This window comes from Polypterus senegalus, chromosome 16 (assembly GCF_016835505.1).
Source record: "Polypterus senegalus isolate Bchr_013 chromosome 16, ASM1683550v1, whole genome shotgun sequence".
Taxonomy (NCBI): domain Eukaryota; kingdom Metazoa; phylum Chordata; class Cladistia; order Polypteriformes; family Polypteridae; genus Polypterus; species Polypterus senegalus.
The window spans coordinates 96,855,070-96,881,983 of record NC_053169.1 but is presented as its reverse complement, the minus strand read 5'-3'; the positions used below and the strand labels follow the sequence as shown (position 1 = coordinate 96,881,983).

The 26,914-nt window shown below is 45.2% G+C and overlaps 1 protein-coding gene across 2 annotated transcripts in view; it reads right to left on the bottom strand.

Moving 5' to 3' along the window:
* LOC120516241 (pleckstrin homology domain-containing family G member 1) overlaps positions 1–26,914 on the bottom strand; it is a 127,123-nt gene that overhangs the window by 34,066 nt on the left and 66,143 nt on the right. For both annotated transcript variants that reach the window (XM_039737757.1, XM_039737756.1), the window contains exons 3-5: positions 13,439–13,539; positions 5,970–6,039; positions 442–488 (exon numbers count right to left, since the gene is read on the bottom strand). In XM_039737757.1, the coding sequence (XP_039593691.1) occupies positions 442–488; positions 5,970–6,039; positions 13,439–13,539 (218 nt within the window). The remainder of the gene's footprint in view (positions 1–441; positions 489–5,969; positions 6,040–13,438; positions 13,540–26,914) is intronic.

Below are 26,914 nucleotides of genomic sequence, written 5' to 3'. Positions count from 1 at the left end.
GTTATAAATAAAAAAAGTTGTCCTTGGTCAGCTTACGGCTAACCTGCCAGTATAGCAAAAACAGCTTTTAACCCTTTGTAAACAAGGGCGACCAGGACGTTGTTTTCACCAGGGTGATGATTTCTCACACTGCCACCTGGTGGAATCCTCCAGATCGGCACAAAGTATGCGCTTGTACAGTCAGTGCTCTGCCCATGTGGCATCAGTGTCCGCAAAACGAATGAGCTGGTGTGTCCCTCTTTGCCATCTCATCGTACTTTATCGTCATTCTGAGCCCTGCTTTATCCATTTCAGAGTCAAGTTGGGGGGCTGCAGCCTATCCAGGCAGCAGTCCACAGCCGGGCCCCTGTTGTGCTTTGTATATTTTCATTGTTTTCCTTTTCTCTGAGGGAGCCAACGCAATTCAGAATCCCAAATCAAAGAAACTGAAGTGAAACCTACCTTGGATAGTTTGTGCAGTACTGGGTGTAAATGTGGAAGTCTTCACTCTGAAATGGGGAAAAAACAGAGACATATATATTAGAATATATTCATCATTTGGAGGTCATCCCAACCGAAAGCTGGCATTGATATCAAAGTCAAAATTTGACTTCTGACCCCCACACGCCCACAGCTTCTCATCCCTCTTGGGAGCTGCGACCCACTCCTCCCGCGCCCTCATGTTAGTTTTTCACGATCTACCAGGGTACCTCGTAGTGATTCACAGACCCCTGTCTCGAGTATTTCCCTTTGGTGATTCCAGTGTGATCGTTGGAACAGGGTGGGGTTAAGTAGCCCCCTCCCCCTTTAGTGATGTGAAAGCACGATTGGTGATTCAAGCGAGTTGGTCGGACCGCCAACTTGCTGTGACCCGCTGCTATTATAAACAAAAAGCAACTCGTGACCCCCTGTGGTGGCTGGTTGAGAAACATCGGCCCTGATGAATCCAATGTACTGAGAATTGAGGGCAAAGTCCACGACTGTGGGGTATCGGGGTATCAGGGAGACCCCCACCTTCTAATGAATCAGGATGAGCTCAACTGATAGGTGGCCCTACACCTCCAATCTAATATTAGTAAATCTTGACACTCGCAAAGTACAAGGGGTGGGGGGCAACCAAACCGCCTATCCCACCCACTCTGTGATCTAAAGTTAGCAAATCTGGATGGTAAAATCTTCGCTCTATTAAAAAAAAATACTAATAATCATTTAAGAACAGAGTTGTGCCATTTACTGAGATACTGATTTATCACACTGAGTAATTAATTATGTTTATTATATTTTTCCCCAGTTTTCTCAAGTCTTCTGCCAATCCACAGGTCAAAAAAGGTTGACAGCCATTGTATTAAAGGACATGCAGGGTGTTACAAATTATGATAAAGAATGGATGTCCTTCAAAGTGTTTAGAGAAAAGCATTTCATAACAATAAATCGAGATGGCTCCCATTAATATACCCCCCTGGCCACTAAGCCCCCCTGCCCCTCTCGGCCGATGAGGTTTATTGCATGGCAAGCAGCAAACTCCGACCAGCTTGTAATCAAATCAAAATGGACCTCGCAATAAAACAATACCTGCACCTGCTGGGGAGACCCACGGGCCGCTCCTGAATGAATCATCCTCCTCAAACAATAAGGAGCCAAGCCCACTCCCTTGGCACGGGAAATTCAGCTGTTGAAATGCCATCACTGATCGGGGGGTCGCGGCCCAGCCCACCGGCTAGTGGGATTTTAAAGCTGGCTCGGCTTCTACAAGAACAAACACTCAACCCTGACCTGATGACAGCACTTAAATCTGCTTTTCTAAGATATCAGGGTCCACCCAAATGTCTACGGATATCTGCTACAATGAGGAAAAAATAAAACCAACTGCACCACACTCAGTAAAGCGGCTTGAGCATGGGAAGGGTGCTATATAAATAAAATGTATTATTATTATTAACGTTAGAAGCTCACCGGGCACACAACACAAAGGGCTGTGGGAGGGAGAAGGGCTTGTGGTCGTGAGTGCCACCCTGGCAAAACCAAAAGTAGGAACTGGGGGCCCAGAGCTTCTGTCTTAAAATCACCCGACTGGCACACAGACCCCAGTGCAGTCCGGTTTATTGTGATTATACTCTAGGGTACGAAGAAAATGGGGCGGCAAATAACATGCAGTTAGAACACCGTAAATGACATCATGTGCTAAATGACAAGAAATAGCACAAAACGTAAAGCTTGAAAGAGTGATACATAAAAAAGTGTGTGTGTGTGTCTCACAAGGACAGAACTAATCCAATATTAGACTTGAAACTGACAAACAGACAAGAATAAAAAGTACAATATAAGAGAAACACATGAAAGTCACTATATGAAACAGATCATAAATATGAAAGGATAGATAGATAGATAGATAGATAGAGTAGTTGGCAGGATTAGACAGACAGACAGATAGCGTAGTCGTCAGGATTAGAGAGATAGAGAGATAAATAGATAGATAGCGTAGTCGTCAGGATTAGAGAGGTAGAGAGATAAATAGATAGCGTAGTCGTCAGGATTAGAGAGATAGATAGCTAGCTAGCTAGCTAGATAGAGAATAGATAGATAGAGAGATAGAGAGATAGAGAGATAGATAGAATAGTTGGCAGATTAGAGAGAGAGAGAGAGAGAGAGTAGTTGGCAGGATTGGACAGACAGACAGATAGAGTAGTTTGCAGGATTAGATAGATAGTCATTTGTCCCCATTGAGAAATCTGGCTATTTTACAGAAGCTAGATAGATATGAAAGTCACTATATGATAGGCAGATAATGCGACAGACAAACAAGTGTCCCAGCTGGTATGGACGCTGCTCCCTATACCTAGTCAGGAGGCCTTGAAAACAGAAGGCCATGGAGGGAGAGATAATTTTTCCTTCCCATGCCAGGACCCAGAGGTGGAAGGATGTTACAGCGGCTAAAGCCAGAGCTGAATCCTGCACCTTGAAGGTCAGCAGAGTGTTAACCCTGTACAGTGGGTTGCAGCATCCCAATGTGGCAAGTCCCAGTATGGATACCCACAGGACAGCATGGGAGTTAAAGTTCCATGGGCTTGTCCTGTCATGTTTTGTGGGGGCTGCCAGGGGGGAGCTCTTGGATACTGACATTACAAGGACCTTGGTGGTCTACCTGACCGAGACGTGCTTCCCGGGGGAAATTGATTAAGGACTCCTGGGACCGGCACTAAAAGAGAGCCCTCTACTCGACTCTGAGAGAGTTGGGAGTCGGGTGTGGAGGAGAGATTGGAGGTGGAGAAAAAGAAGAAAAGGAGTCGTACTGTATTGTGAACTGAATAAGCCTGTGTGAAGGAACTGTTTAAAGAAAAAGCACTTTAGTTGAAACGGGACTGGGGTTTAGGGGCCCAGTAGTGCCACCTACAGGCATGCATGCATGCATGCATAGATGGATAGATAGACTATATCATAGATAGACACACAGCAACTCCAGCCTGACCCGGGCCCAGATTGCCCACTTTCCCAGTCTATGAAGGGTACTTTCACACTATGTGGTGTTACAGTTGGGTTGGATGCCAGTGTGACAGCACTTTTAGTGGCCTACAATTAATGTAAAGAGTTACAGCTGGGGTCTGTCAAAGGTAGCACTTTTTAGGTCCTAAATGACCAGCTGTGCTGATCTGTCAGTGCTCACCACCCACCAGTTCATTTTGCATTTTTAAATGGCCGCACTGCAGAGCAGACCCTTTAAACAGACCCTAGCCAGTTAAGCGGCAGGTGCAAAACATATCAGGTAACCACACCGTCAACTACCCCTTCATTACTGATGAGATGTTTTGCTTAAAATCAAATGACAAACTCCACTTAGGGTTTAGTAGAAGAACTTTATTTTGACTTGCCTAGTGTATGCAGATCCCTGAAAAATGCTAACAGCTTGGCAAAATTTCATTCTGAGCAGCATCAACAGCTTCTAGTTATATGACTCTTGGGGCGTCGTTTACTTTCAAATGTCTCCCCTCAACATTGATTTCTTGGGCTTGAAAAACCGGTGGACGATCACAGTTAGCAAGGGGCGATTGGACAGGTAGTGAAGCAGATTTAGTAATTAGAAATAGAAAGGGTCAGAGATCGAGTCCATTTTGAAAATAGTGAGAGGCAAGTTTGGGTTGGTGGTAGGATGGATACAGTGAGGGGTGGGCAGATATAATAAACACAGTGAGGGGCTCCAAAGTATATAATGAGGAACAGAAGGATATAGCAGGCAGAAAGGGGCAGGGTACAGACTGAAAGGGGCGGGGCAGAAGACAGGTGTGTCGATATAGTGATTTATGAGGTGGGATGGATGGGTTGATAGGTGAGAGGTGGGCAGATGGATATAGTGAGCTTAGATAAGGTAAAGTTCACAAATAGTAAGAAGGTGGATATAGTGGAGGAGGATTGGGTTGAGATGGGCAGGACAGAAGGGGCACATTTAGTGAGAGGGGGATATAGTGAGGGGTGGGCAGGTATAGTGAACAGATACAGTGAGAGGCTCCTAAATATATAATGAGGAGCAGATGGATATAGCAAGCAGAGACAGAAAGAGGCGGGCACCAACAGAAAGGGGCAGGGTACCGACAAAGGGGCGGGACAGAAGACAGGTGAGTGGATATAGTGATTCATGAAGTGGGATGGATGTGTTGATATGGTGAGGGGTGGGCAGATGAATATAGGGGGGCAGATGGATGTAGTGAAATGGCCATGGGGATATAGCGAGCTTAGATAAGGTAAAGGTCACAAATAGTAAGGAGGTGGACAGATGAGGTGGATATAGTGGAGGGGGGTCGGATCGAGTCGGACAGGATGGAAGGGGCATATTTAATGAGAGGGGGGATATAGTGTGGGGTGGGCAGATATAGTGAACAGATACAGTGAGAGGCTCCTAAATATATAATGAGGAGCAGATGGATATAGCAAGCAGAGACAGAAAGAGGCGGGCACCAACAGAAAGGGGCAGGGTACCGACAAAGGGGCGGGGTACCAACAAAGGGGCGGGACAGAAGACAGGTGAGTGGATATAGTGATTTATGAGGTGGGATGGATGTGTTGATATGGTGAGGGGTGGGCAGATGGATATAGTGAGATGGGCCATGGGGATATAGCGAGCTTAGTTAAGGTAAAGGTCACAAATAGTAAGGAGGTGGACAGATGAGGTGGATATAGTAGAGGGGGGTCGGGTCGAGTCAGACAGGATGGAAGGGGCACATTTAGTGAGAGGGGGGATATAGTGAGGGGCAGATATACTGGGAGGCATCATATCCTGCCCTGTTAAAGAAGAAAACCAAAAAGGCAATGAAATAAAACTGCCAAAATAAATTGAAATGATCAATAAACCTCAAAAGAAGATTGAACACTAAAAAAAATAAATAAATAAACCTAAATTTGTGTATAGAATGTGCTGTAACAATTTGAAGGGGCTAGGGGGGCTGGTGAGGGGGCTATTGTTAAGCTGTCAGTTGAAGAACTAAGGGAGTTGTCTTTATTTTTTGGTATATTTTTTAACACAAATCAGTCTCCACGCGTGGACCATTTGAACCCTCCTTATGCAACCTTCTCAGTTTTTGAAGCTTTGTTAGGTTTTACTGCATAAACAGCTTTGTTTCTCTGTAATATAATGGAGCAGTTCCCCCAAGTTAAACTAAAAAAAAAAAAAAAGCAAAATAAAAGCCTTATAATGATTAGCAACTGCCCAAAAACCATTTAAAGTACAGTATGGAAAAAGAAAGAATTAGCATAATGCTCCATCTTTCACTCTTTACACCTAAAGGCAAAAAAGTAGAAAACATTCTTGCGCTGTTGGCTTAAGCAGTAATTACTTTTGGTGTGTCACGGCAGCTCCTGAGGTGTGCACTTTCATTGTTTCGCACAGAATGCCAGTGTGAGGAAAACCAGCTGTTAAGGGAGAAGACGTGCCCCAGCTTGACAGAGCCGCAGAAGAGACTCGGGACAAACCCGTCGGCAGAGACGCTTAACCCCTTACTTACCTTTGCCACAAAGCACTCCGCGATGGCTACAGGGTCAGCTTTGCAGTTTTCCAGGTCCTGAAGCAGGTCACTAAAATAAAAGCCAAGCACAAAATAAAATTACCAGCTCGTCAAAATGGCATTTCTCGTTTGATAGGTTTCACCATATGCCCTCGTCGCACAGCGGAGGCTGCTAATGGAACTTTACAAGTAACAGCAAATACGCAGCGCGAGACCGGAAACGCAAAAGTCCAAACTTGCTGCTTCTAATATCGGGTGGTAACAAGGAGTCAGCAGCACAGGAACCATCCCTTGATGGGATGCCAGTTCAGTTCCTGGGCACCCATACTTGGTTGTCTATCCATCCAGGTTTGCAGGCTGCTGTTTATATTAAAGGGGTTGATTGGAGCCAGAAAGTTTTGGGCACAAGGCAGAAATTGAGCCTGAATGATATGCCAGCCCCTCACAGGGCACAGTTGGACTGACTTAACCCACCTACCCATCCACTGTTCTCAGCTTATAGTATTCATTAAAGAGCTGCAGGAGGCCGAAAACTGTTCTCTATAGGCAGACCATCGTAGGGTACATTCACACATACAAACAGCAAATCACACTGCAGAATCTGCTGTCACTGTGAGCATAGCATGACGTTTTGTTTATGGCTGAAAAGTCCTTTATTCATGTTGGACCGTCGGCCCCCACTCAGTTCTTGATTCGTGTCGTTACTTTTGCAGGAAACGGCTTGTCATTGAATGGGGTGCCACCCTGTCTACTCTTACATATCTCTATTGTGACGTGGGAGTTGGTGTCTAGCACCCCAAAGATGAGGCTGAGACTCAGTACTGCATCACAACCAGCTTTACGCCTCTCGAAACAAGAACAGCAAGGTTATTTATTGTAACGGGTTCAAGACAATTCAACGATGCACAGAATCAGCAAACAGATGGGGTCAGGGGCCAGTGGCCAAGTTAAAATGTTCCCTGCATCACCCATCGGGCGACCGGCGCCTTGCACATGGCAGCGGTCAGCTTGTAGTCATTTCTGTGGCACTGCAAATCTCCGGTTGCCTCAGCGACGGACAAGCAACCCTTGGGGGCGACTACGTGTCGTCCCGTTGGGAAAATCGCACTTCTGCAGGTCGTCACATTGGGGAGGGTCTCAATAGAGGCAATCGTACTTCTGTGGGACGTCCCATTGGGGAGGGTCTCAATAGAGGTGATCATGCTTCTATGAGTCTCAAATGAGGCGATCGCAACATTCCATTGGGGAGGGTCTCAAATGAGGTGATCGCATTTCTCTGGGTCATCCTGTTGGGGAGGGTCTCAACAGAGGCCATCGTACTTCTGTGGGACGTCCCATTGGGGAGGGTCTCAACAGAGGCAATCGTACTTCTGTGGGACGTCCCATTGGGGAGGGTCTCAACAGAGGCGATCACATTTCTGTGAGTCATCCCGTTGGGGAGGGTCTCATTAGAGGTGGTCGCGCTTCTGCAGGTCTCAAAAGAGGCAATCTCGCTTCTGCGGGTTGTCCCGTGGCGGAAGGTCTCAAAAGAGTTTCTTGGGAAGGATCTCACACTATATATTGAAAACATCAAAATGTAGTTGAGCATAATGTTGTCCGGAGTACACAAGACGGCTGGAATGTCCCATGAACAACGGGCAACAAGAAGCACACAGACAGAAGGATGCAAGGGGGCAAGGATGTCCGACGAAACAAAAGAAGACAGACGTGCAAAGAAAGAGAGACGTTAAGGACTAGCATATCCATTGAACAGAGGGTCCTAAATGCACAGCGTACTTATTGTACCACTGTGCCCGTTTAGTAAAACTGGCATTTCTCTGTACTAGTGTGTGTATATTGTCGGGGATGAGTGACTGTCCAAACAAAAGCTGAGCTGCCAACCTGGCCGCCCCATACAAGATAATGGCACCAAACAGACTGCCGAGCCGACCCCAGGAGGTTGTCAAAGCTAAAGTTGAGAGGCCAAGTCAGTCACCGGATTTCAATATTATTGAGGGTGAAGAGAAAAACAAAGGGGACATGCCCCCCAAAATGAGCAGGAGCTGAAGATGGCTGCATGAGATGCTTGGCAGAGCATCACCAGAGAAGATCCTCAGCAGCTGGTTATGTCTGTGAATGGCAGACTTCAAGAGACAAAGTCCTAAATAGTAGACCTGCCATTGCTGTGTCCCAAACAATATGGTACACTGAAATTGGGGTTGGGTAGATGGGTTGGGTGGGTCGCTTAGTAAAAGTGTCATGTGACTTAAGTGTCTGCAAATCCCTTTAAATGCAAGTCTGCAATGTGCACTTTAATCACAACATCTGACTGGTTTGATTTGTCAATTTAAACTGTGCAACCGAGGGGGGAGAGTCACAGAAAAATGGGTCATTGTCCCAACATTATGGACGGCACTGTAGCTGAACATCTTGGCACCTCTGTATTACTCAGACCCTGGCACCCCAAGTGTCACAACCGTGAGACTGAACATCAATTGAGGCAGCAGCGCAGGTTAGGTGGCACGTCACCTCAGGACAGAAATTCAAAACGCAGGGAGGATTCCACTGCATAGTTTCCAGAAGAGCCATGATTGAAAGAAGCTAAGGACACCAATTAGAGTTTTTGCACTAGATAGGCGTGCCCAGCTAACAACTAAGTAATCAAGAAAGGTCTATAAGTGGTGCTAGCGGGGGTCTTAAGGGCATCAGGAGCTCCGTCTCTATTCCAGAGATAAAAGTGACACATTAGCCACAGCTGAGCCCTCATCCTCCAGGGTCAGGCCCAAGTCAAGAGCAAGTCAATTGTCAGAGCTGAAACACTCGAGATGTCCGTGGGCGAACACAGGGCTTGGCTTGATTTATGTTGAACTGCTCAAGGACTTCTTTCAGGATTCTTATACGTTGAATTTTTCCGAAAATGACCAGCTGCCCCTTTGCCGGTGCTATAGTTTTCACTAATTGATTGGACCATTCTGGGGTCCTGGTACACCAGATAAATGCCACACATTGATATTGACGCTGTCTATGTTGGGCACAGGGCATGGGACAGTTGCCCTCCTCACAGTCCTAAACCTGGAAGGAAAATGGCCCCCCTCTCCCCCAAACCCGGAACAATGTTAACGAAATGCTGCAGTGCTAAGAAGGAGATGAAATGTCCACACTGGACACGTCCAAATGTTGCTCCAGGCTACTAAGGCTACATACATGCAGGCTGCAGGTAAAAGGGACTCAATTCCAATTTTTTGCTTTTATCTGATTTCTTTTTTCAGAATTATTCACATTAATTTTGCAAATGATTCAAATCCCATATGACTGCATCCCAATCAGTGATGAATCAGTACTGAAATTTTGACATTCGGATCTCAGAACTGGAGCTAACATGGCTCAGGAGCAAATAACAGATATCTAGCTTCAAAATGAAAGGCAGACATCTTTTTTTTTTCCCCCCATGAAGGAGGAAGGCCCGGGAGAAAAGATAAAATTAAAAATAAAATAAATAAAATAAAAAAAAATAAACAATGCAAGAAAGGTCTGGCGCCCTGCCCGAGATTTGTTCCTGTCTTGCGCCCTGTGCGGGCTGGGATTGGCTCCAGCAGACCACACCCCCCAACCCCAGTGACACTGTAGTTAGGATACAGCGGGTTGGACGATGACTGACTGACTGACTGTGTAAATAAATTGAAACTCGAATAAACTAGCGCTGCGAGAGGTGACCTTTATATAGTCATGACATCATCGCACCATCCCAGTGCATTGTGGGATGTGTTACCATGGTAAAGACGGACACGAAAATTCACAAAATGGAGGGGGGTGGGGGGTGTTGTACACTGGAGTACAAAAAGGGTGTTGAGAAGAACATGAAAAGTTGACAAACTCTTAAGTAAGGTCACCAAATTAATAACCGAAGTCAGACATCGACTGTCTGCGTGAGAAAACCCCAGAAAAAGATTTATAACTACAGGTATATATAATTATAAATAACAAATGATGTAGCTCAGATTATTATAATAAAGTTTAAAGCTTCAGGAAAGCTAAAATAAAAAAGATAAAGAATAACTTGAGTTACTGTGTGTTGGTGGGTGTTATGGTGGCGGTGGAGGTGGTCTTCGTTATTAAGGGTGGTTGTTTTTGTGGTGATGGTGTTTTTGATTATTACTGAAGTGGTGGAGATGGTGGTGGTGGTAATTTTTATGATGGTGGATGTTGGGTTGATGACTGTTAATGTGGTGGTGGCAGATGTGGTGGAGGAGGTGCTGGTGCTTGTTATTGTGGTGGTTGATGTGGGGTTGGTGGTTTGTCCTGGTGGTGGTGATAGTGGTGGTGGTTGATGTGGGATTGTCCTGGTGGTGGTGGTGCTGATCGTTGTTTTGGTGCTAGATGAGGTGCTGGTTCTGGATACTTTGGTGGTTGTGCTGATGGTGCTGATGTTCATAGTGGTTATTGCGGTGATGTTGGTGGTGTTGATTATTATTGTAGTGGTTGTTGTCCAGATGATGGTGATGTTCGTAGTGGTTCTTGTGGTGGTGGAATTATCATCTCTGTTGTAATTTTTCCCCCTAATGTTTGTGTGGAGTGGGCAACCAAGCACATCTGATATATTTATGCAGGTCTGATGTAGTGCCTTATGTTCATTAACTGAAAAGAGAAAAGCCACTTAACTCTGAGCGCTGGGCAGCCTGATGACTACTTGCTGGTGCTTAAGGCTACACAATGCTGTGGGCTACAGGCAGCCTGCTAAATCTCCAATTTGTATTTTTATCTTTGCCAATCTCAAATGTCAGAGCAGCTAAGCCGTAAAGCAGACAAAACAAAACACAGGGGAAATATTTGAGAGCATAAACTAGCAGAGCAAATGAAGGACGGCAGGTTTACGGCATTTGTTTGGTCACTCTGCCGATGCTCATATCCTAGTTTTTTTTTTTTTTTTCCCCATGTGCGACTGTTTATCCCAGAAAAGAAAGTCAGATGCTCCGCAGAAGACAAAAAAACAACTTCAGGCTGCAGACTTTCCAAAACAAAAAACAATCTCCTTCTGCACACACACACACACAGAAAGCCAAACCTTCTACACAGCAGTCTGCCTTTACCTAATAAAATAAATAATTATATACTGGGGTGCCCTCAAGGCCACACCATGCCTTAGCTGCAGGCCCCAGGACTTGTGACCCTTGGCCTCTCTGGCATCTTCATGGGTCGGCCTTTTCTTCACTCACTCACTCATTTCACTCCTACAGCCCTGCTAGGCGCTCATTTAAAGAAAAGCTTATGGACACCTGAGCCCGCCGCTCCATCCCATTGAACCAAAACTAGACACATTCATCTTGCCAAGTAAAACGCAAATGAAACAAGTGAAACACGCTACACTCGTGGGTAGCAGAGCGGCACAGTGGGTGGTGCTGCTGCCTCACCGTTTGAACCCCACAGCGTGTTCTCCCCTCGTCAGTTTAGAATCGCCGACTAACCTAAACTTGTCTTTCAGGATGTTGGAGAAGAAAACTCAAAAAGAGACAGAGAGAAAAAATGCAAAAATGTGCCAACTTGTCCAGGGGGGCATGGGATTCAAAGCCAGGTTCCTAAAGGTATGACACAGCAGTGCTACTGACTGCACCACCATTTTGCTCTGGAAGAATCATCACATGGCTCCAATCCTGTATTGTCCACGTAGCAAGCTAACCGATATCCATGAAGTGGGTTTGTGGTGGCACTGCAATGGCGCCCAGTGTATTTTGTTGACAAATGCCAGAGAGGGTGTGTGAACATTACTGCAGTACAGCAGAAGTGGCCTTTCTCAGCAGGCTGTCCCTTGAACTCACAAGCCATGGAAAAGATCAGAAGTGGACACAGGAAGATGACAATGATGGCCGTTTTCCCAGTCACCAGATTCCTACCCAAATGAGTTTTGTCCGTGATGACACAGAATGAGCGGTTTGAAGTATCCATTGCACTAACCAAGAGGTGGGTCCTAAAAATTCCCAGAATTGGTCAAACATCACTAGTGCAGGGTGTGGTTATCTAATTCGCCGCTAGGAATCATAAGGCTACAGTCTGGTTTGATCAGTCCGCCGAATGGCATCGTGCGGAGCTCATTCGAGTGCCATTTAATCTACAGTCATGGCCGAGCCTTGGCGAAATTTTTTTTTTATCCACGTTCACATGGAAAAATTTTCCAAGAGACAATGACGATCACGTTCATCGATTTTGACGGCCTCGTTCATAAAGAGTTTGTTTGACGGCTAATCAGCGACATTACTTTAAACTGCTAAGCCGTCTACGGGGAAGCGTCTTTGGAACAAAAACGTTGAGGGTACTGCCGCATCCGAAACTGGATTTTGCATCCTGACAAAACGCCAAGCTGTCAGTCAAAGAGGTCTGCTGCTTCACAAAAACTGAAAATCGCCAGATCTCACCAGAGTCCTTTGCGTTCACGAAATTAAAAATTGAGATGGAAGGGAAGAAGATCTGCTACAGTGGAAGAAACTCGGTTTTGAGGTCTCTGGACAAAACCCCAGATTTCATTTTTCCCTATGAAGCATTTGGTCGCCAATTAAAGGAGGTTTCCATCCTTCAATCTGAGAAACAGCAGCCCACCGATGTATAAAAAAAAAAATAAAAAAATGGTTCTCACCCAAACAGATCCATCATTGGGTAATATGAGGGGGAGTCAAGCTAAGGTTAGAAAATGGGGTTGATCAGAAAATGGAATTAACCTTACTTAACAAAACTGCTTAGGTAAATTCTCCTCAATGCACTTGCGCCACCCTGCCTAGAAGTGCCCGCAGAATAAAAGGTTTTGTCTTGTCCTCGCAAACCACCCGTGCACCGCCTTCTTCACGTTGTCATCTGCCTTGAAAAACGACCACCCAGATGTTTTTCCTAGTGGTCCAAAAAGGTGGAAATCACATGGTGCGAATAAGGAGGATGTGGCGAAACCTCAAACTTCAGTTTCTCCAGACAAGCCTCACTGTTCCTAGCAGTGTGTGTGTCATTGTCTTGTCCTTAAGACGGCAGTTCCCACCGCTGGGATCAAATAGCAGGCTTCACATTGGTCTCCAGAAAGTCACAGGAACTTGCACTGGTGACTGTAGAACCCCTCGACATGTGGTGTTCGACAATAACTCGGGTGCACGAGTGGTTGGCCAGGACGAAACAAAACCGTTTATTCTTCTGGAATCCAGGCACTTCTAGGCAGGGTGGTGCAAGTGAATTGAGAAGGGTGGGGACGACATTGAGAAATGGCAGCATCAGTTTTGTGAAGGTATAAGACAAAAGAGGGCCAACTAGAGCCAGCAGGTCACCGAAGTGAGGACGTTCTCAGCAGCATCGGTTTGTTGAGCAGAGTAGCCCGAAGTTCCTATCAAAAGCCATTCAGGCTTCTCGGCATTTTACTACTTTACTCGGATTAGTTGCGTCCCACATGAGGATATTCAACACCAAACCATCCTAAACGGGAATTCCAAACAAGTAAGGGCGAGAGCATAAGGGGCTCGTACCTGTTAAAGTGGTAGATCTCACGAATGTTCCCAAACAAGGCGGCCCGCTCCTCTGTCCCTAGCGAGAGCCGACCGTGGTCAGTGATGCAGTCCAGGTAGTCCTGCCAAGAAACAAAACAAAATAAAAATAATAATAAAAAATACAAATTGGTAACCTTTTAGTTTAACATTATTAATAAGATTTTAAAATTATGTAAAAACTAGCTGCCCCCCACACCTTTGCCTGTGTAGTAGTGAAACAGGACAAACTTTAAAAATCAATTAAAAAAAATGTAATAATTTGTATGGTGAAGAATTTAGATTGATAGCTTTCATATCCGTACAATATTTTTGGTTTTGCTATCAGGGGCGACAATGTAGCTGTGATCTCTTTGCCAAAAATGTAAAAAGTTGGTAATTGTCTCTGGGCATGTGAGGGGATATGCGACAAAGTCCTAAATATGACAACGGCTTTAACAGACCTGCTAGTGCTGAGTGCCAAACATTATGGTACCCCCCCCAAAATGAGGGAGGGGGGCACCAAGTAGAAAAACTGAGGTGTGACCGAAATGTCTGCAAATCCCCTTAACCGAAAGTCCGCATTGTTGTGCACTTTTAATCGCGACGTCTTAAGTGTCTGATTCAAATTTTTACAATTCAATCCATGTTTAAGATGCAGGAAACACACGGCACGTAATTAATTCCCCGCTCATCCGGAGATCGAGTGACCGCTCCATCAGAGGATTCCAGGTCTGAAGCCGTAGTGATTCCAACGCCACTGTCGTCTACATGTCGCTGCCACTTCGGCCCACATTATCACGCACCACTCCATGAGCTGGTGGAAAAACAGAGGCCGTGTCAGGACAAGAACAAAACAAAACTCTGTGCTTGATGTTTGTCCAAACTGGAAGTCTCCCCAACGCACAGATTTATCTTCAAAGCACAGCCACGGACTCTCAACAGGCTTGCAAAACACACCTGACCGTGCCAACAGACTGCAAGTAGCGAGGAACGTGAGAGACACTAAAAGATCTCTCTAATATAAAAGAAAATCTTGAGACGAGACGAGACTATTGCCAAGAGATTTTTATTCAAGTCCCGTCCTCCTCTCCACCATTTCCGGTTCATGGCCCACGCCCGTGGTCCTCTCACCTCTCATTCGTGTGAATGCTTTTGTCAGATGCAGTTCTTGCACTCTCAGCTCTTATAAATTTTTACGATTTTCCTCACTTTAAGTTCCCAATAAAAGAAGACTTATTACAGTAAAACCTTGGATTGCGAGTAACTTGGTCTGTGAGTGTTTTGCAGGACAAACTAAAATTTTTAATAAATTTAACTTGATAAACGAGCGAGGTCTTGCAATACGAGTAGTCCATATACGGTTTCTCTGCTGAGTGTCATGTGATCACAACTGAGCTGATGGTTCTTGTCTCTTTCTCACTTTAGGATTGTGGGTAATCATCTTCCATTCTCTGTCTCAGTCGGTGTGCATCACTCGTATAGTCAGCATCCATATGAGTGTTGTGGACTATGGCCGGCCAGTCATCCCAGCCAATACCCCCAGGCCGCCAGATGGAGCCCTCCCTGCAGCATGGAGGTGCCCCGAATGCCAGCAGGGAATCATGGACATTGGAATTTTCCTTTACAGCCCTGCTGGATACTTTGGGGCCAACAGAGGACGTTGCAGGGAGGCCCAGAGACTCTTACGTGTCCTATAACCCGGAAGTACGTCTTGGTCACAGCGACAGGAGAAATGACGTACTTCCGCGATGATAGAAGAGGACTTTTGATCTGACCTGGAAGTTATAGGAAGTCACGTGGACTGAAGGATTGGAAACGCTTCCGGGTCAGGGAATATAAAAGGAATATGGGAGATCCCAGTAGTTGAGCTGAGCTGGGTGGCAGGATGGCAACGCGTCTGGGAGTGGAGGATTATTGTTATTGTAGAATTGTGGTTTATTATATGAGTATTGTGGAGAGGAGGGTGCTTTGTGCACTTATTTACTTTAACAAAGTCAACTATTGGACTTTTACCTGGTGTCTGGCGTCTAGTCTGAGGGTTCAAGGGGACGACAGCACCCCCTATCTGTCACAGCGTATACTGTTTTCTGTAGCATGGTGACCACGTGTGTGTGTGTTGTAACGTGTGTGAAACAGTAACAGCACAGTTCTTTTATTGTAGCGGGATCTGCCGCTCTCCTATACACAGACACAGCAGTCAGGCAGGGTCATGTCCAGGTTAGTGGCCAAGTAATACTGCGCCCTGCATTTATAATTTTCCTTGTATCACCCATCGACAGCTGGCGCCTATAGCATGTCCACGATCTTTTCAGATTCGCTTTTCCGGCGAACTGCTACAGCGCTGGGAGCCTGTGGTTGCTTCGGGTCACTCCTCCGCGTGTCGTCCCTTTGGGTTGGAATTCCAAGAGAGTTTAGAAACCTTACAGTGTAGTGTGTAAAGCATTTTTTTAAAAATTGTGTCCAAGTGTAGTGACTCTTCAGGCAAAAGCACCTGTTATTGGAGAGGTTTCCTTGTTAAGGTCGCAAAAAAAGAAGAAGAATACAGTGAGCCAACAGACAGCAGGGATTCCATTAGTTACAGTGAAAGTCGTCCTCCACAATAACCCTCCTCCTCCTCTCGTCTCCCTCACACCAGCCATGATTCTTTTCAAAGGTAAAGTGCAGATTAATATGTTTCATGTATTTTAACTTTATATTTTGTATTAATTATTTTTATATAAATAGTTTTGGGTTGTGGAATGAATCATCTGAGTTTCCATTATTTCTTATGGGGAAATTCGCTTTGATATACGAGTGCTTTCGATTACAAGCACATTTCCGGAACGAATTATGCTCGCAAACCCGAGGTTCCACTGTATGTCCAAATCTTATTGAAGAATTTCACCCCGAAGGGTTATCAACAGAAGAAATGAGTACACGGGCAATCCTAGCACCGAGAAACGATGAAGTCAAACAAATTAACGCCAAAATTGTCGTTCGGTTACACAGCAAATTGGTTAAATGAGTATCAATAGACGATGCTGAAACAGTTGGTGGTGATGGTGCAGAAGATGAAAATATCAACTTACAACATCACGAAGAATATCTACAACCGTTAACACTGCACAAATTACTGTAGAAAGAAGGATGTATCGTAATGTAATTGCGTAATTTAAGTCTGAGTGATGGGCTATGCAATAGGACAAAATTAGTTGCATTCAAAATTGGTTGAAAAATGTTACATGTCAGAATTGTAACAGACGACAAGAAAGGTAATGTAGTACATCTAACATTAGACACCAAAGGAGATCTTATAATTCCATTCGTATTAAAACATTAACAGTTTCCCGTTAGAACAGCATTTGCTATGAAAATTAACAAATCACAGGGACAAACATTCGAACAAGTCGGTTTATTTATTTGAGAGAAACAAACAAAACTCACTCACGGGCAGTTATATGTTGTGTTGTCATGATGAAACTCCAAAACACGGAGTCAGCATTCAACACGATACTGACGAAAAGTTCATTCCAAATATTGTTTTAATTGAAGTTTTACAGTAAAAGTGTAAGTTTAAAAAGTATTTGTGTGCTAATTTCAGAGCCAAACAGAATGAAAATGTATAACGCAACGAATACCTAAAACTCAACATGTAACAATTTTCTTTCAATTTATTACGTTTTACTATTTTTTACTTTGGTTAATTATTACTCGCTGTAATGTAAAATAGTTAGTTCTATTATGCATATGTAACAATTTCCATGAAGATAACAATCTCTTTAAATTATACATCCGCTTCCCCATACGTGTGACAGATCCACGTAGCACCCGCCCGGGGGTTGACAAGCAAAGCGAGCAGGGGGCTAAAGTCTTAAAAATAGAAATAAAGACGACGTGCCGTGGTGACGAGCACACAGGGCTGATCAAATATGTGTTGTGAGAACGAACGAGTCTCAATGACGAGAATGTCTGCCAGAATCTTCATTACGTGGGCCCACAACATACACAGATCAACTGAAGCATTCAAACCACCAACAGGTGAGGTGAATCCCATTGAATATCTGATCCTAATGGCTTTCTAATGGTACCAAATACCACAGGACACCCTCAGAGGGGTCTTGTGGAGTCCATGCCTCGATGGGTCAGAGCTCTTTGGATGGCATGAGGGGAAGCAACACCATATTAGGCAGAAGCTTTTAATGGTGGCTCTGAGCTGAGATTGCCACTTCATCACAGAAGTGATTCCACTCCATTAACCTGCAATTGCACCGCCTTGGGTACCAACTGGAAGGGAAAACTTGGGGGCTGATGGCAGGATTGGCACTCCAGCCACTGTAAAAACAAAAAACAGGAGGCTGAACAACAAGAATCAAACCATTAGGATCATCAAAATCAACTGTCTGGAATATCATGAAGAAGAAAGAACACACTGGTGGGCTCAGGAATCACAAAGGGACTGGTAGGCCAAGGAAGACCTCCAACTGCCGAGGACAAAAAAATCCTCACTGTGGTCAAGAAAAAGCCCCCCAAACGCTAGTCTGACAGACCAGACACAGTCTTCAGGGGGCTGTTGTGTGTGTCAGAGATGACTATCAGCAGAAGACTTCATGAACAGAAACACAGAGAAGGCCACACTGCAAGATGAAGACCACAGAAACAGGACGGCCAGATTACAGGACTTCAAAGAGTCTGCAGAATTCTGAGAAAAGGTCTTTGGACCAATGAGACAAAGATGAGCCTCATCAGAGTGATGGTGAGAGTAAAGTGTGGAGGCAACCAGGAACTTCCCGAGATCAAAGCAGACCACCTCTTCTGTTACACCATGGCGGTGCTGGGGGTGTATGGCTGGCACACTTCTCCTCACTGATGATGGAACTGAAATGAATTCTGAGGGGTGTAGAAACATCCGATCTCCTAGAGTTCAGTAAATGACAACAAACTCACTGGACGGCGCTTCATCCAGCCAAACAAGCCAAACAGACTGCTGAGGCCACACAGAAGTTTATCAAAGCTGAAAAAATGGAAAATTCTTCAATGGCCAAGTCAGTTATCCGATTTCAATGCAATTGAGCATGAAGAGAAAACTGAAGGGGACAAACGAGCAGGAGCTGAGAGGCCTGGCAGATCATCCTGTCCCGGGTTAATTTCTACTTTCTATCTTATGCTGCCAGGTTTGGCTCTGCGTCCCAACAAAAACCAAGAAACACATCAAGGAGGTCTGAGCGTTGGTCCATGTGGCTTTGCGTGAGCATTAATTACTTCTCAAGACTTCCTTGAACTGCTCTGAAGAATTTCCAGCATATCACAACAACAAAAACATTGGTTCCATAAATAGCGCCATTCAGAGGAATGCATAAATAACATAACAAAAAAATGTCTCTCAATATTTCTAAACAAGGCAATGACCTTGTTCTCCAGTCAACAGTGTAACAGGCAGCAACAACAGGGGGGCGGCAGCTTCCAGTGTCTTAAAAAAGAATAGCCGGACAGCTCTGAGGGCCTAGTAAATGTCTGGAGAGCAGCCTCACAGGACACCCAGCTGTAGACAATTCTGGTGGTCCTGCGTCTAACATTGGCCAGGGCATGACAGATGGCATTGGTTGTGGTGGCACAAAGTACAGGGCAATGAAAACCACATTGGATGCTTGGTGGGGCACCAAAACAATAGGAGAATGCCAGGCTGAAAGATGTGTAATAAAAAAAAATGTATATATATATATATATATATATATATATATATATATATATATATATATATATATATAGTGCCAGTCCAAAATGATGTTAACATTTGAATGGCGGAAACAATTTATTCACAAAACATACTTCATATGTGCAAGATGACCTACAGGAACGTCTCAACCTGTTCACCATCACGTTCAACTCATCTACCACAGGTGGCAAATAAATTGTCCACAAAAATTGTATATAAGAATAAACATAGCAGGACCATTAGTGTTAACAGAATTTTGACTCACCTTGTATATACACACACATATACAGTGGGGGAAATAAGTATATGATCACCCCTGCTGAATTTGTAAGTTGGCTCACTAACCAAGAAATGAACCGTCTTCTCATTTCATTTTAATGGAGAGAAACAGAAGATCAACCAAAAATCCAGAAAAGAAAGTTATAAATTGATTTGCAGGTCATTGAGAGAAATAAGGATTTGAACCCCTGCAACTCAACCAGAATTCTGGCTCCCACAGATTGGCTGGGCGCACAGATCATAATCAGTCAATGACAGGTCCTCCTGATCTCAGCTCATCATGTGTGTAAAGCACATCTGTCCACAGAATCCATTTCTTCCATTCCAACCTCTCCATCACTGTGGGCAACACCAAAGAGCTGACAAAGGACATCAGGGAATGAGCTACAAGACCACCAGCAAGAAACTCGGTGAGAAGGTGACAACTGTTGGTGCGATGATTCAGAAATGGAAGGAGAATAAACTGACCATCAATCACCCCCGGTCTAGAGCTCCATGCAAGATGGTGCCTCAGGGGGTGAGGATGATCAAGAGAAAGGTGAGTCCGTCTATTACTCCGAGTTAGAGTTTGCCTTCTACAGCATGGACTGCTGATGAGCTGCCCCTGCTTATGCCAACTCTGCATGGCATCAAATCTCAATCCCGACTCTTTTCAAGTGTAGCCCCCTATTAGCTGGTGGGACGAGCTGCTGACTCCCACAATGTGTATAAGACGCATTTGTGGACTCTCTCTCGTTCAATGAATTTCCCTCTAACTATAAATGGCCTCGACAGATTCTTATATCTGTAAATAAGGATTTGTAACTCGCTTGCATTTTATTCCAAGTTGAGGTGATCAGTTGTGCCACCTTGTCCGGTAACATTTGTTCCCAAACCACAGGCTGATATTCGATTACTGTATATTGTCCTCTTCTGTAAGTCACTTTGGATTATAATGTCTGCTAAGGGTCCCACCCAGGGCTACATCTCATGTTACATACCTTTTGATATGAGATTTGTAAAAGCAGTGCTAATTCTTGCGTTGCACCATCTGTAAGAATGAAAAATTCAATGCATTTATTACTACGAATGTTTATGATGTGCCATCTGTTGGAATAACACATGCAATGCATTTTATTAGTCCATGATTTACCAGAGGGTGACTCTAAGGTCTATGCCGATTGCTTAGATGGGACACTAATAAACAGCACAACCACCACCGAGATTTCTTTATCCACAGACTCGGATGAGTAAAGGCGGTCGTTATTCTGTCCCCATAAGGATGAGAGGAGAACCACCACCAGGAAGTGAAGCGAAAGAGAACGTGAATGTGTGTATAAAATATGATGCAAAATGAATGCATCCGAGGGAGAAGCTAAACAGAAGTCGGGAAAACAAGGCCGGTCCAAATCAACGTGAACTCAAAACCGGCGCTGGTGTAAACGGTCTATTTGAATCCACCAAGGCGGACAGTGATGTACCAAAAATGTATTTATATTGTCACCATGACGACGTGTTTGGGACACAACATCCAGAGACATGTCCCCTAACAATTGAAGTGTACATGAAGAAAAGTTGACTTTTGGTAAATGCTTCCTGTGAGATCACTCGACTTGCCAACATATGCAGTATAGTAAAAAAAAATAAATAAAAGAAGGGAGCCTTATGTTAAGCAAGGAACATGTCATTTCTTTAAAAAGAAGTTAAATTTGACATGACCCGACAGTCGCATAGCAATCGTTTGACCCATCATGCCAACGCCGCCCTCAGGGGGCACACCCCGGGCAGCCCCCTGGCTTGTACACACGGCTCCTCCCATACACTGTATACAGTACACACCTTGGACATATTTACAAGATCTTAGAAAACCGCGATCCTGCTCCATTTCCACACGAGGTGGTGCGTTCTTTAAAACAAAATAAATAAATAAATAAAGGAGGAAAGAAATAAAGAAAGAATGCCCACACGGCAGCTCACAGCATATTAGCAGCACTCTGTTCAGACTTTGATGGAATTAGAAACAAAGCTGCAAAATCTGCAGGGCTTTTCTACGTAGCCTCACCCATATAGAGATACGCGGGGAGGACGGGATTAAAGCATTTAAGTATTACAACGGAATCAAAGAGACGGATCATCCGACTTGGACGTCTGCGCTGGAATTCAGATGGAACTGCTTGGCTGCGGTGGAAAACATCCTGCATGGTTCCTGTTCCAAACAAGGCAGGCGCCTCCTCACCTAATGGCCTCAGACCACAGGCACTCGCATCACACGTCCTCAAGACCTTCGACAGGCTGGCTGGGGGCTACAGGAGTCCTGTTGTGAAAGACCACTTGGAGCCAATCGGACCAGCATTGGTGTGGATTACAGGATGAAATCGTTGTCTGCAGCACAGAGCTGGCCGCACTGTGACGATCAGGTATTTTTGATTTCTCCAGCATCTTCAGTGCCATCCAGCCATCCCTGTTAAGGGGTCAGCTCAGGGATACGCAGGTGGATGAGCCACTGTACAAAAGCTCAGGAAGTGCTACAGTCAAAGTACTCGGCCCTTTGGCTTCCCTTTCTTCCAGTCAGAGCCTCCACTCCTCCTCTCGACTCAGGCTCCTTGAGTGAAGGCAGGTGGCTCCCTATATTCAGAATCCCGGGTGCACTTCCGGTGTCACAGAATTGTGGCCCAGGAGTACTTCCCAGTAATATGGGAGCCCTATATTAAAAAGGGCTCAGCAGTTCCTGCAGCACCCCCTGGTGGCACCCCCGGAATCCTACAAGTCTGAGCCAAAAAAAATGACCAATTTCCATACAGCCCTGTCGGAATCTGAGGTGCTACTGCACCCCCGGGGGGGACGGGTTTAGTGGGTATGGGGGTTGAAGCTGCCAAATAGCAGCTTGGGAGTTGACCTACTGGCTACTGCAAAAGCACGGCCTCCTCTAAGCTTAAGTCCAGAACTTGGCATAACCAATAACTTCTGGTTAGAGGAAAGCCGTGATCGTGAAGAAGAGTAAGGGCATCAGAGATCAGTAAGAAAAAGGGGAAACACCACAGTAACATTCAAAACTCAAACCTGTAAGAAAACAGGAAACCAGTGAAGATACGCTAACACTGTTGTGATGGGATTTTGATAGATAGATATGAAAGGCACTATATAATAGACAGACAGATATGAAAGGCACTATATAGTAGATAGATACACAGATATGAAAGACACTAATAGATTAGACAGATAGACAGACAGACAGCATAGTTGGCAGGATTAGATAGATAGATAGATAGATAGATAGATAGATAGAATAGTTGGCAGGATTAGACAGACAGACAGACAGATTAGACAGACAGAGAGACAGACAGATAGCGTAGTTGCCAGGATTAGACAGATAGACAGACAGCATAGTTGGCAGGATAAGACAGACAGACAGATTAGACAGATAGATATGAAAGGCACTAGATGACAGACAGACAGACAGAAGGGGAGAATTGGGCTTTTTACTGAAGCTCTTTAAAGTATACCAAATAAATAAATAGGTAGGTAGATAAGAAAGTGAATATATATAAATATACACACACACACACACACATTGGTCTGAACACACAATAGAATGACTATAAAAAAATAAATTACAAAGAAAGAAAACTTCTGCCTACCTACATAAATATACATAATATTTAAAAAAGTAAAATATGAAAATCAACAGAAATGACCATAAAAAGGGACAACATAAATAAGCCAAGATTCAAAGCCAAAGCTAAGAGCAATAAGCCCTGCGACGCACCACAGGGGCTTCATTTTCAACGCACGCACAACGTCCATGGCCGGGCTCTAACACAGTACAACAGAAAAGCGCCACAGATTTGATTTTTGAATATAATGGCATAAAGCTTGCCAATAAGGTTTGCACATCACAGCAGTGGCATATTTTGTTGAGACGTAATGACAGCCTTGCCTTGCCTTGCTTTCCTGTAAAGCCTACGGCCATTTGGCAGCCTCCACTGCTGATAGAATCATCATCACCACCAGTTGAAGTTTTGGCTAATCACTCCAGCAAAGAACAGAATAGCAACAGAATGCAAAAGTGAGTTTAACCCAAAACAAACAGTAATAATTAATATCAGAAATGTTTACATATTTCAAAAACACACATACAAAAACGACAACAAAGGTAACGCACTAAAAGTGTGGCTGCCACACCCTGAGCTGCTTCTAACTTTCTAACTCGACAGCCATTGTCTTTTTTTTCCCCCAGTATGCCCCAAGCTGCAAAGCTCCAACAAATGCTGGATGGACTGCCAATCCTTCACCTTCAACACAACAGATCAATTTGAAGGCTTCAGTTGTCCTGACAGAGGGAGGACGTATGTGTAGAAACTCAGCTGGAGTTCAAACACTGCGTTCCATTGATGTCGACCGTCAGATGTATGTTAGGTGCGATGTCATTCCCAGCTCCGAGTCAGCCACGTTCCAGTAAAATATTTGGAAAACCAATAAGGACGCATCCAGGAAAATCGTTAATGTGGTTGCTCCATCAGATGACGACAACACATTACGTGACATTTTGTGCATCCAAACACGGCAGCAAGATGTCCACTAGACAGATGATGGACAATACAGAGAGTACTGCTGATTTAATAAAGTCCACGTAGACTGGAGGGCTAATAAACAGTATACTGTAATACTACAGCTCTCACTAAAGTTCAGAGTACATGGCCATTTTCGATTGACATTGTGAAGTCGGACAAACTTGAACATGAGTTTCCAAGTCTGCAAAGCTTTGAGTGTTCCTTGGAGAGCATCGGCCTCAAGTAATTGAGAGATGCAAGAAGTTTGGAACCACCAGGACTTATCTGGCCAAACTGAGTTGCCAGGCAAGAAAGGGCTTGGACAGGCATAAAAGCCAATGGTCACTGAAAATGGAGCTTCAGAAGTCCTGTCCAGATGGGAAGACCTGTTGGTAGGTTGATCGCCTCAGCAGCAACGCCGTCAACCAGGGACTTATTGTATGACAGAGTGGCCAGCCCAAGTGGACTCTGAGGACACGAGGACAAAGATCCTCTGGTCTGATGAGACAAAAATTGAACTGTCTGGGCAGAACTCCAATCACAATCTCTGGCGAAGATCAGGTGCTCCTCACCTGCCTGATGCCATCCCACTGATGGCAGCATCACACTATGAGGACAGAGAGACTGATCAGAATTGGGGGAAGGACTAATGGTGCCACATATAGAGGGGTCCTTGCTTCCAGAGTGCACCTGACCTCAGTCTGGGGTGACGGTTCACCTATCAGCATGACAATGACCTGAAGCGAAGCCATGACAATGCTGGAGTGACTTTGGGACGAGTCTCTGAATGCAAGTCCAGACCTAAACCCTCTTCTGTAAAACTTCAAAAACTATGTCTGAAGAAGACCAGGCACTGCTCATCACCCACCAAATACCATCCTGACAGTGGATCATGGTGGTGGCATCATCATGCTATAGGGGGACAGGGAGACTGGTCAGAATGGAGGGAAGGATGAACACAGTCAAATAGAGAGAGATCCTGCAGCAGAGTGCGCACCACCTCGGACTGGGGAGATGGTTCATCTTTCAGCACGACAACGACCTGAAGGGTACAGCCAAGACGACACCGGAGTGGCTCTTCAGGACAAGTGTCCCATTGTCCTTCAGCGGCTGAGTCAAAGTCCAGACTGACATTTGCAGATGGAAGGTCACAGCTGCTCTTCATCCAATCGACTGGTGCTGGAGGGGTAGAACGGGCTACACTGCCCAAATGTAGGTGGGCAAAGCTGGTAGAGACTTGTACAAGAAGACTCAGATGTGGACAAAGAGGCTTCTATAAAGTGCTGAATAACGAGATTGTATATGAATGAGAGATTTCAGTTTTCAATTTTTAATACATTTGCAAACCTGCCCTGTGGGACATCCTGAGACTTCGCGAGATCCCCTCGAGGTCGCTGGATATCCTGACTGGCCCTCTACACTGGTAAGGTGAGTGCTGTGCAGAGTGGAGGCAGAACCTCTGCATTTTTCCCAGTTGATTCTGGGATTTGTCAGCGGTGTGTTCTGCTCCTACTGTGGTCAATGCTTTCATGGACTGGATGTTGGGCAGGGTTGTGGGGTCCAGCGGCAGTGGGGCATCTGTTGGTGAAGAGAGATTCACGGATCTTGACTTTGCGGACGATGCTGTGATCTTCGTGGAGTCAATGGAGGCTCTGATCGGGGCGCTGGAGAGACTGAGTGTCTGGGCCTGAGAGGGTCCTGATAAAAACCAAAGATCCAGGCCTTTAATGACCTCTTGGGCTCGGCCATCAGCAGTGTGTCTGTCTGCGGAGAGAGTGTCGACTTCGTCATCGAGAGGTTTACTTACATCGGCAGTGACATTCATGGGACTCTGATGACTCTTCCTATGAAGTCAGTAGACGGATTGGAAGAGCATGGGGGGTCACGAGGTCACTGGAAAATGGTGTGTGGCACTCCCGATATCTACGCAAAAGGACGAAGGTCCAAGTCTTCAGAGTCCTGGTGCTTCCTGTTTGTGAGACATGGACGCTATCCAGTTACCAGAGACGAGGACTGGACTCCTTCAGTACTGTAGCGCTGCTACATAAATAAAAATAATATGCTCTTCTGGGTGTTGTGGGGATTGTACTTACAGACTGAGACTGACAGCGATGCTCCAGAGGTGGGACTTCTGGTTTCCTTCCCCCCCCTCCCCATTTTCGGGGAGCAATTTGCATAAAGTGCGCATTTTAAAGGGAGAGAGGAGATCCAAGAAGACGACTTGAATCGAACAAAGCAGGTCAGCTACTGCATGGGCCACGAGGCAAAGTCCAGGAGCCTCTAAAGTCCTGACGGTTAGGTGGAAGTACATTTTTTTTTGACCGGTGAATTGATGGTTATGCTAGTTCCCACAGGCTCAGGCGAGCTTGTCGAAGGACTTACTGTTCTGTATCATGGTGCAGACTGACTGTACAGCTTTTATTGTGAAGATTTGATCGCTGCTAGGAGTCAGCATCTGTTAGAACTCTTCATTTCATCTGCTGGCCACATGGGTTGGAACTGTGGACTTACTTATAAAGTCTGGAAGGGGAACTGGGGGAGGAATATTCTTATTATATATTGTGATGGACACCCGGCGTCAGTCAGCCCAAACCCCGACACGAACACACAAGCACAGTCCCAGATATAAATAAAGGAAGTTATTTTATTATAAGTACCTCCAAAACGTATTACATAAGCACAAATCACTCGTTTCTCTCTTTCTATAATAACTCTCTCACCGCCGCACTACCCTCCTCCAGTCAAGAGTTGCCTCTCTACCACCCAACTCCAACTCGCCTGGATAAGGGAGTGCGGTCCCTTTTATTACAGAGCCAGGAGTACTTCCAGTGCCCGGGCGAATGCCCGATCGACAGTAGGGAGCTTGTTTCCCTGCAGCGCCCTCTTGCAGCACCCCGTGACCCCAACAGGGCTGCCTTGCTGGACTACATTCACTGGCATGCCCTGCTGAATTCACACTGGGCACCGGGAACCAGG